The sequence below is a fragment of the Zerene cesonia genome, chromosome 20 (genome assembly GCF_012273895.1).
Source record: "Zerene cesonia ecotype Mississippi chromosome 20, Zerene_cesonia_1.1, whole genome shotgun sequence".
Lineage (NCBI taxonomy): Eukaryota > Metazoa > Arthropoda > Insecta > Lepidoptera > Pieridae > Zerene > Zerene cesonia.
In genome coordinates, this window is record NC_052121.1 from 10,049,775 (window position 1) to 10,062,119 (window position 12,345).

The 12,345-nt window shown below is 35.9% G+C and overlaps 1 protein-coding gene across 1 annotated transcript in view; it reads right to left on the bottom strand.

Moving 5' to 3' along the window:
- Nucleotides 1-12,345, bottom strand: part of LOC119834893 (disintegrin and metalloproteinase domain-containing protein unc-71-like) — a 316,054-nt gene that overhangs the window by 80,950 nt on the left and 222,759 nt on the right. The window contains exon 5 of the mRNA XM_038359411.1: nt 11,523-11,570. Coding sequence (XP_038215339.1) covers nt 11,523-11,570 — 48 coding nt within the window. The remainder of the gene's footprint in view (nt 1-11,522; nt 11,571-12,345) is intronic.

Here is a 12,345-nt window from a genome sequence, read left to right on the forward strand (position 1 = left end):
AAAGTAATAAATGTTATTTGCAGTTAACAATTTTCTTTTTTCTTTATTACAATATTTATGGCAAGACTAGGTATTAATATAATACAAACTAACTAGCAATCTTAGCGTTGACCAAGATTTCAACCACTTACTTGAATTTTTCTGATCTTATTATCCGAACTACAATTGAGCATTGATAGTACGTCGCCACAGTTGGGTGCAAAGTTCAAAGTCCATCCATTTCTTAAACTATAAAATTATTTGAATCAAGTACGATTAAATATTTGAAGGTTTTTTATTTTACCGGAAAGTAGAAAAACGTGCACGTGAATTTCCTGGTGGTAAGCGAGACCACCAGGCACCTGCAAAGGTCTTCGAACATATGTTGTCAACTTTTAAAAGCATGTGACTTCTAAAAGGTCCCATGTAATCCGTGCACTTGTGTTCCGAGGTCACATGCAACGCACGACGAAAGTGTGACGAGTGAAAGTAAATGTACCTTGACATTTCTTTTATATACATAACGAAGAAAGAATACTTTATTGGGGCTAACAAGGCACACAATACAAAATGCAATGAATAAACAATCATGTTTATGTGTTGCGAAGTTTTGTTTTGTGTCAAGAAATATCAGTATTATATTACTTATATCAATATTAGCAATCAGAGATAAGCTTATAATAATAAATATTAGATTAAGTAGACAGACGAGAATTTTATATATAAGATAAATCAATATTAGCAATCAGAGATAAGCTTATAATATTAAATAATAGATTAATATTAAATATTAAATTTTATTATTTTTTTACAATTTTAGTTACAGAACTCCTTCGAAACGGCTGGACCGATTCTTATGAAATTTTGCGTGAATATTGGGTATGTCTGAGAATCGGCCAACATCTATTTTTATACCCCTAAATGATAAGAGTAAGGCAGAACAGCGTTTGTCGGGTCAGCTAGTAATGTCATAAAAATAAGTCAAATAGACGTTAGTCTCTTTCGAGTATACAAAACAGAGTTAAAAACAAAATTGACAAACAAAAACGCATTTTACCATCGCCAACTTCGATATAATTCAGCAAGGCAGCTTCCATTCTCTTTTAGATCAAATTTATGGTTCCTTTTCCGCGAACAACAAGCCAATAAAATACCTGGAACAGTATCAAACCGCCACCGCTTCGCGTATTCGCCCCGCTCGCACCGGCGCCGGACACCGCCCGAGGCATATCGCAGATGACGTGTGCATTATGCATGCGCCGCGTTTAGCGATATGGGGCACACGGGACGGGCATATTTATAAATTTTCATGCTACATGCCGTATTGTTGCGAAAATTGGGTTGGCAGTCAGGGCGGTTTTATTTTACGATACTTTAGCGGCGTTTTATGGTCGTACGCTATTACGCTCACTTTGTACGGAACGAAACGTAAGGATATCCGAAGCGATGGCCGTTTATTCTTTAAAATTTCACTGGATTTGCCTATAATACGTCGTTTTACTTAATATCAATATATTGAAACATACGTGTGATTTATAAGCATTATTTGCCTGGAAAGAGAACAGTTTAATCCATTTAAAAAAATAGGGTTTTATTTTTAAGTTCCAAACGATTTGCGTAAGAAGATAAATTTCTATATAATTGTTAAAAATGTTTTTAAACTTAAGTTATGTAGACGCGTGTACATAATTGAAACAAAGTTTTATTCTATATCAGTTTTGTTTTATTTTAGTAAAAAATAATTTATGCATTAGATTCTTAATTTATTTAAATATGTACTAGCTTTACGCCCGTTGCTTCACTCGCGGCCTCGTAGTAAAACAAGAACATATTATACTATCCCAGTTTTATAGTGTACGTTCCCGGAAGATTCCGGAATAATAGTACATCCTTTCACGAGTCACAAACTATCCTCTAACCAAATTTTACTCAAATCGGTTCAGTGGTTTAGGCCCGAGGAAGACACAGACAGCAACGTTCGCATTCATAACATCAGTAGGGATATTAACTTTTGCAAGGCGCATTAATTTCAACGTGGGCCCGCAATCTCTCAATTAACTCATAAAAATGTCAAATCGCTGAGACTACAATTTACAAAACTTTTACTGCGGTAATCGCGGAGCTGCGACTGAGGTCGCATAAAAAAGGTTTAATCCGCAAAGTCGAAAGTAAACACGACGCTGGCCGAACGCCCTGCGCAAGACGATGTCGCCGCGATATCATATACGTCGTCAAAAACGATAGAGGCGTGTCCCCTTGAGAGATCTGTAGTGTGGATGCTTTGGACTTTGGACACCAGCTGTTTGACTGAAGTTCATCTTTACGGACAATTAGTCAGCCTTCTGTGTCTTGCGAGCCCGGTGAGAGTTTACTATATAGCACCGAACAGGAATCGAACCCTGGACGAATCTGCTCTACTAACTACGCTGTTATTTATAAGCATGGAGGCGGTTAAGTGTTGCCCTAGGTACCTCATAATTTGGTCTCCTAAAGGTCGATGTCAGGCCAAATATTATGATGGTGGTGTATTGTTTGTATTATTTTCATTATAATAAATATTCTGACTTATACTACTGTATAATACTAAAACTTGGAAACGACTACGGGATTATTTCGACCTTTTTGATGTGAATATATATGCTAAGTATTCATATATTATCGCTGTGCAAGACAATATTGAAGCTATTGTCCTATTCAATTTGTATAACAGAACATTTGAAATAAACATATGGTAGAAATTCCTTCTGTAATTTTCTGTTACATCGACGCTATGTGCGAATAAAATTCGACTAAAAGAGAAATAAACAATAATTGGTTAAATTGTTTATGGGATATTTATATAATCGTGTTTAAAATTGATACATACGTTCTTTTGAAAAAATAAAAGACTAGAACTACGCTAAGTTCGACCACTAATAATTCACACACTGTCCACCTTTTAAATTAAATAATTAGCCACGTTTTGTGAATGACCATGTTCCCATCAACAGGTTGTTTTACATTATATTTTCAATTATGATCATTTTACACTGCTACTAACGAATTCGCATTTCTCATCACCCAGCGCAGTGGGTAAACCAACCGACTGCAATAAAGCCTCGTCAAGAGCGAACCGTAAACCATCTCAAACGGTTATGAGTTCAATTCCCGGGGTGAGCCCGGCATAAGATACTGGATATTGCGTCTTAACGCTTTTTTACTTTAATGGACGCCAAGCATCACGGCGAGTGTTAGTGTGTCAACAAAATTTGTGATATAGCTTCTTTTAGTGCAATTTATCATCTCGGTAGTATATCAGTAGGTGTGGGTCCATTCTTATTTCCGAATACGCTATTCGAATTCACTGTGTCACAATGTTTATGTCGTAATATTACATACTTATATGATTTTGTATCTATGTTTGTTATTGGAATTAATATTTATTAACACAATAATATCCAATAATTATGATCGTTAAGAACACTTTCTTTTTCAGGTAGCTTTTGGATTTTTAAATAGTGTTGAAATAAAAATGGGACAGTCGCGAAGAAAAGTTGATCATGTGCGATTCAGACTAATACTACTAACTATAAGCTAATGAGCAATAATAAAAATACAAAACAAATTGTTCGGTAATCCAATTTTCTACTAACTAACCATTTCTTAGCCTATTTTTTTAGTATTATAGCGATAACAGAAGTACATCCTTTCTGAAAATTTACACTGTCTACCTATTATGTGACGAAGCCTGGTGACAGGCGGTCGGACAAACAGACAGACATACAGATGTACCTGATACAAAAGTTCCTTATAACCTTTGGGAACAGCACGCTAAAAAGCACGATATACTCTAATGTTCCACAATTATTAAATCATTCAAAATTCGCACATCATCAAATCTAAAATAATAATATAATTCAATATTCTGCCTACACTTAGCTGAATAAATCAACACATCACAGCAAAGTACAGTCACGAGCATTAATATTTCGATCCGCCCGCACTCCGCCGACAAAATAATAATTAATCATTTAACTCTAGTGGAGTACAGTCGTGAACACAACTTGTAGTACATTTTAATTTCCCCAATAGCCACGTTCGTTAGGCACGGCAGCTGATTTTCAATCGCTCCCTGTAATACGAGGCTTGTTTAGTGAATATAAATCGACTTGTGAGCCCTGCGCGCACTGCGGAGAGCTTTAGTTTGCTTTATACAAAATATGTCCGTTGAAATAATGCATATGAAGATAAATTCTAATATGAAATGAACATTTAGCACTCCTTTGAATCAATCTTATAATTTCTAATTAATGATTACTTCAATTATATGAGATTTCAAGCGTTCTAAAAGTCAAATTATATTTTGATGTTTTTTAAACATTACGAAACTGACTTTTTTGGAACCGATGTTATTGTGCTAGCTGCGCCAATACTACTGAAAATAAATTATTTAGAAGCCTCCTTTCAAGTGTCTTTTTCGAATTATCTGTACTTGGTGGCAATTAGGTTTTGTTCATAAATCATTCGTGGTTTAACAATCTGAATATAAACAGCATCAATAAAAATACACTCAAACTTGAAACAGGTATGATTTCATAAAATATAATTTACAATATCAAATTAGGCGCTTAATATAATACCAAATTAAATCAGCCGGCTATAAATCTGAACTGTCCCATCCCTGCTCGCACTGTCGCGTCCATCGCCTTCCCAACGAAGCAACAGTGTAATTAAGCTCGAGTCACGGACCCACACCGCATTGCGCATACACCCCACACTAAATGTGGACGTCGTTTGCATGCTCGGCGCGCCGTCAACTATGTTATTTTAAATTAAACTTTGTCAAGAAATACGCTGTCAACTACAGCTACGAATTTCGGATGACAATTTTTGTGTTTGAAATTCAACTTTGTTTCATCGTTATGCGTGTATCACGAGTATTCAAGCGAGAGGTTTCAAAGCAATGCTGGTTAATTTAAAAATTTTCTGTCGGTGTTTGAAATTACTGACATGATGGTAACACAGTCTAAAATACATCATATATATGGTAATACATACATAACAATACATCATACATATGGTAATATGGCCTCTCATTTAGTAGTAATAACTGAAAAATCGTAGTTTTACAAATTTAAAATGCGCGCGCGGCAACCCCGAAACGTTTTCCCGGACTGCTAACAGAATGGCGTATGTAGTTCGGGCTCGTAATCCCGTTGTCTCTTGCATTGATTTGTCTTAACGTTATAATATTTGATGAAAAACATTAATGTACTGGCTTATAACTTAAAATCATAATATGATACAAATATAAAATGCATCGCGCACAAAAACACAGTGCACACTTGCATCCATCGCGCTCACGCCCCTCAATAAAATAAAAAAAGGAAATCAGAGCTTCTCCGCGCGAGCGTACACACACACAAGTGTCGTACATTCGCGCTCGTAATGTCACGCATGCCCGCCCTTCACGCTCCGCGGGCAACACGCATCGCTGACTGTCAGCGACTGTACGCTACATACCTGTGACGTTTTATGAGACGCTCAACGCGACTGTACCTGCCTTTTCGTTCCTTTGTGTATCGATTGAATGGAGTGGGGTCTCGGTTTATTTTATTTAACGATTTCCAGCGCTGAGTATTTACTTTTCAATTATGTTTTGCTGCGGTGACGTTGGACGTTCAGGAAACAGGAGTTCTAGTGTTTAATAAATATTATTGTTCCTTTTAAATTTATTACAAAAATAGTAGTACAAAAGAAATGACGTCACTGACAATAAAGTGCAGTGTATAACATAACAATAAGACATAAAATACTGTCTGTATGTCTGGCTGTTTTTTCTTCACGGCTGAACACTGAACGTATTTGGATAAAATTTAGTACAAATTCAGTTTGAATGACCCATTCCCACCCTCGTTAGAACCTGAGAAATGGTACAGGATAGTTTTTGTTTCGGATATCTCGTGGGAATAGACACTGAGCGGGTTTCCTTCGGTGCTTACTTGCATACTAATGGTTCCAAAAAAAAAATGGGTGCCTGTAAAGTCGGTTTTACGGGCGAAGATTTTACGTGACAACGTCTTTTTTTCCAACGCCAAGAACGCTCGAGAAAGACAGAGACAGAGACACAAGCACGCGCCGATTCAATGCGCCTAATTCTCTAGTGCTGCGCGCGCGGCGGACCGATCATAGTTCGGTGACTCATTGTAACGTTACCGGGCGTTACACTTTTTCATGAGTGACTCCGAGCCGCAACCTAATTTAAGACGTTGTCACGTCAAAAACTACATTCTTCACGTAACATACCAATCATACCCGTCTAACACATAAATAATGTTCAAAGAATCGTTTGCAAACTTGTCCCGTCAGCTCGATCGTTTTGAAATCGATTAGGCGACGCGGCACGTCTCGAACCCCGTGCGGAATTTACAGCTGCGATGCGTTCACATGCAGATACAGTAACAAGATGCTGTGCACGGGACAAATGCCTGATTATAGAATAGGGATGCTGATTTCGTGTGGCGCAGACCATGCGGCTATTTGCATCGAATTAATACTGCTGCAATTCGTTATAGAAACTAGATTTTTTAATTATGAGATTAAAATTGATGCTGTCATTTGCAAAAAGAAAATCAAAAAATATTCTAGTTCTTGAATGAAATTATCAAATGCTATTCAAATAACTAGTTTCAAAACTTCTCAATATGTTCCGCTTAGTTTATCTGTCAGTTAAAATGACAAATAATATATGGTGATAATTTATGATTCTGAGACGTGAAACTAGCCCTCTATGCGTCTGGTTGATAAATCATATACTTTATGATGCTGAAAGTATATTTGATACCGGCTTCTTAGTACTAATAGGTGTTATAAAGTGGAGAAGTATCGAACGTTTACGTTTGTGGTAAGATTCTAAAGTACTGATCAGATTTTGAAAATGTCTCCACTGGCAAAGCTACAGCATTCAGGAGCGGCATGCATGGTGCTATTTTATCTTGGGTCAACCCGGGCAAGGCAAGCTCGCAATTTATTAGCCAAATCGTGGTAATTAACGTACTAACATTGCTGGCAAGACAATCCATCATGTACGCAAACAAAATGGACAAATAGAGAAAGGTAGATGTTGAAATCGAAAAAGAGAACCAAGAGAAACAGATTTAACAATTTCATTACAAAATAAGTGTAAATTTTGTCTAAAGAGACGGTCTTTTTTAGTCATTAGCGGCGGATAGACTGGTCGCTAAAAGGCGTAAAAATACTGACAAAATTTTTAAACACATCTCCGGTATTTTTTTTCCTACAATGTACGGGATTGAGGATTTCTCCGGTCCCCATTTGAAGCTTTTTCAGAACCTTATTTACATTTTTCAACTCAATTTGTGTGAGCTCATACTAAATTTTGATAATGGAGAGGTTACAATGCAATTACTGGATATATATTATATATTTTATATATTATATCTTTTGCAATATACGAATACCATAACTGCCTGTCGGAAAGTTGTCTGTATATCCCTGAGCAGTCACTTTAAACTTCTGGCTTCTCGTAAAATTCACATAAACATCTTCTAGAGTTCCAGTACATAATATGGACAATGTTCGAATGAACAGTGAACCTGTGACTACAGGTGAGGTCTCCTAGCGACCTAGTGATGATGTACTAATACCAGTAGTAGTTTATATCTATTACATATATTTAAACAGATTGATGATTTTAAAGACATCAGCTATGGAGTTTCTTGCCGGCTCGTCTCTGTAGAAACTGATTTACGAACCGAATTGTCACTTGTCCGTGCCATTTTAATTATAATTGAACTTTTTCATTAAAATTTACATTATTATCTATATGTATCTTTTATAACTATTTGTTGATATGAAAATTTTTGTTCATTGCCACTACTACTAAAAGGTGGTTATGACGACACATAATTTTCGTTCAGAAAACAATAAAAACGAAAGAAAAAACAAACTTGCAACTTCAAAAATATTTCGCGTGTCGCGTTTTTAGCTACTGGCTGTAACGCCGCGGGTTACAGGTAACAGTAAATAAATCAAGGAGTTTTTGCACTCAACATAATACTATGTGGATGATGTAAAAAATGACAAATTATGCGCTGTTTAGTGATGCTACAAATGGAAGTTTTAATTAATACATTTCGCTGTATTGCTAAGCGCATGTCGGTTAACCTGTGTGCGGTTTTAGAAATTTGTATCCGCAGTAACCGATGGTATTCAACGAGAAATTAATGTGTTAGAAAATTATTTGTTTTATTATGATCTTGTTACTGGTAAAGTGTAGAATATAAACACGTTGTTTTAATTTAGTGTTTTTCGGCTCGAACCGAACATTTCGTGTAATGCATTTTGTTATTGTTTGCATATTGCATAATAATTACATTGGTATTTGTATGAGTACCTTCTTCCTTCTACTACAGTTTCTTTAAAAAGGTTTTTTTCTCAAGTTTTGGTAGCAGTAGTAAAGAGGCAATACATTCTTAAGATTACGCAGGAATGGGCTGATACTCATCAGTAGGCTGAGTCAATGTTCACTGAGCCCACTTAATGGTATTACATCTGAAAATTTCCAATACAAAATTTCACAACCGCCATCGCATGTAACGCCGTCCTGTCGCACGGCGCTCTCGTCTGACACGTTCTCGATCAGACCGGATGGAAACGGTTCAACCCGGTTCAGACCGGTTCAAACCGAAAGGGCTAGGCTGGGCGGCGTTCGCTTTGATGTGGCGAGGTGATTTTAGTACGGGCGGATTAATCAGAAACATTATTATGGGTTTCCGTGCGGATGTCAGGAAGCCTGGTTATTCTGTAATGCGGCATAATTGGATGTATTATTAGCTTGTGTAAATGAATATCAATAATTGATAGAATGCTCTTATTTTGTCTATATATCAATAAGTTTTTAGTCTAATAAATAAACCTACGTATATCGTTAGCCCGAGATGCTGTATCGAGCGTTAATAAGGTACATGTTCGTCTTTACGCGAAAAGAACTAGGTATAACATTTGGTTGAGTTTTTGTGCTGTTACCATATTATTTAAGTGACGTAACACCTGTATAATTAGATATTATACGCAACACTTACACAGTGCACACAGCGAGTGTAGATGTTATAGTCCGTGCCTTACTTTTTGAAAACAAAATACCCATACCGAGCAATAAATCCCCAATACCGTAAGATCATTATTCGCAACTTTCTGAACAACAAACATGGGGAGCAATAAAACGTGTCAATCGTACGTGTGCCCCACATTTTATGTCACAAGTGTAGCGAAAATAAAATTGCACTTCTGGCCAACTTAGTTGCCACATCGGAAATAAAATAAGCGAAATCGCTTCGACTTCGCACCGCCTGCACTGTTTACCAATTTAGGTACTGTTACAATGTTTAAAATTGTAAAGGATTTATTTTCACATAGAATTCTGTGTATAGAATTCGCGATTCAAAAATAACCATGCATGTATAAAATTAATTTAGATCATCAATAATCATCACAATAAATTACATTATTATTTGACTAGTCTTAAAAATGGACAGAGCAATCGAGTTACAAACTGAAGAAAAAATCGGTAAATTCGAAAAACTGAATTAAAAGCAGAAAACTAATTGAGGCTTATTGCTCGTAATATCGGGAATATTATATTATGCAGAGTAAGAGATATATGAATACATGAATAAATATAATAAATTAATGTATTTATTGATAGTGACACGCGCAGTAAATAGGATATAACTTGTATGCATAATCCTCATTATATTCCTGGCTTGGTCCAAGATCGCCTTCTTAATTTACTATGTAGTATCCAGCATTGTCACCCCTAGAAGATCTTGTCCATATGATTACAATATGACTCCCCTTGCGGTAAGATAGTTGAATTACACATTTACGTTAATAAAAATAATATTCTCAATGAACCATAAATCCACCAATTTCCCTTCGATTTCCTCTGAATAGAATCTACATCTGCAAAGGCGCAGCAAACTCTCAAACCCAAATTTCAACCATTGGCCACTCACCGAAATCCAGTGCTGGGAAATCAATGGAAAACCTTACGGTTTATTTTCGGAACGCACCTACAGCAGGAATACTGCACACAAGTCTTTGACGAGGATGCAATCATGTGCAACAAGCTAACGGTACCATGCATTGGAATACTGACGATATTAGGGTGATTCGGAAATATTGAATTCTGTTGTTTAGTTTGTTAGGAAACATCTTAAAAGGCCGTAGGTAGGAAGGACTAATAGAGACGGCGCAAAATGAAAGCTTGACGTGGAATTGTGTCAATATATCCGTTAATTATAAATAACATTATTTAAAGAAATAGAAAATTAAATAAAACATTAAAAACCCCAATCCCATTTTGCGTTCGCGGCCATTTTGGATTTAAAATTTGACATAGTGTAAAGTATTCCTACTATTAGTAAAAAAAAATCCGCTTTTGCATTGTGGTATCTCACTTTGTCCGAATCAAGTCACCTTTCAAACAAAAAAGAAAACAAAATCAAAATCGCTTTATCCGCTTGCTAGCTTAAATGTCACAGACACACACTCTCACAAACACGCACACACAAATAATAAAAAACATTTCCCTAAATTGTTTGTCCTCCAGTTATTTCTTAAAGTGTATTCCGTTGCCGCAGAGCGATGTCAACAATTTTAACTACAGACTGCACTCAGTCACAGATTATACAAAACTATAGACTAGGCAAAGCAAGTTAGCGTGACAAGGGTCGCTTCACGCTCGAAACTTCCAACTTCTACTGTCTATAACTACCCATATAATTAGTATAAACGCAACTAAACTTCTGTCGGTCTGTTTGTAACGTTTTAACACCTGAATAATTAAACGGATTCAGATTAATTTGGGTATATGGACACTTATTATATTGAAGTAATCTTAACCGATTTTGCGTCCCGAAAGGATAATTTAAAATGAGTTATGACCAACTAACTGCAAGCGAGTTAAACGGGGAAGTAAGAAATATATTATTTTTAACCGTAATGAAATTTATTTCTCGGTAAGATTAACATCAAAACAGAATAGAGTACGAATTTTTGAATGAGTCAACTACATTACACTAGGAAGCAATAATCAAAATATGTTATGTAGGTCTACTTTGAATTAATGGCTTATATATATCGACTTATAAAAGAAGGAACCTGTTAGTTTCCTTTATGGACAATTGAATTTTGATACAAATTCGTTGAGAGAAACATCCAAATCCAACCATCCACAAGGAAAAAATAGTATCGATATCTACAGTAGTAGTTTAAAAATGCTAATCTTCTTATATATAAAATTCTCGTGTCACAATGTTAGTCTCTATACTCCTCCGAAACGGCTTGACCGATTCCTCTGAAATTTGGTAAGCATATTGGGTAGGTCTGAGAATCGGCTAACATCTATTTTTCACACCCCTAAATGATAAGAGTAAGGCAGAACAGCGTTTGCCGGGTGCAGCTAGTATATTTATATATTTTAGTTAAACTATCTACACAATAATGATTTTAACATTGGCTACGACTGGCTAAGCACGTACCAATTGGGTTTTCTTCATTCCAGAACGAATCGTCCACTGTGTAATCTTCTGAAACAAGGAAAAAACAATTGATAACATGATCAGTAATCATGAGTGTTGGGGGGGTACCGGGGAGATTTGGACTCGTAGAGTGATATGAGAGACTTCTTCGCTTTTACCGTATTTATATCGAATAAGACAGACAAAACTAAACGTAGCGCTAGTTTGAAAAAAAAAACATATAAAGATATGATAATAATGTATCTAAAATATTTATAAACCATAGGTATGCTAGAAGAATTTATTATTGGCAACAGTCGTAAAACTTAATACGTATAATATGGCTCAGTAAAAAACGGCTAAGGAAACGACATCATCTTCATTTAAAATTGTAATAAAAATTACGTTAGAGAATACTTCGCACTTCAATATCGGAGTATAATCAAATCGCTATTATTAAAATATGTATGTAATAAGTAAAATTAAAATTCTTCGAATGACATCCCAGACACACATATTATAGTTAATCTAATCTATATTAAAAATGGTGTTTTAGTCAACATAACTTTCCGATCGCTAATAAATTTAAAACAACCCTAATCGGGCAACCTAAATCCGCATAATTTCATATCAAGTGGGCGAGTACTATAAAATTTTATCTCCCGCCACAATCGCAGCGCAAACACGCTTCCACCAATAACTCGGGTATCGCCATGAAAATACGGGCTCAATTAACCAATATTTACTCACGATTAATCTTTTAAAAGCGCCCGTCCATCTTGCCTCGACCTCCCCTGCTATATAATGCAACTGTAACGAAAAAATAATTACCGGTCCGTCCAAA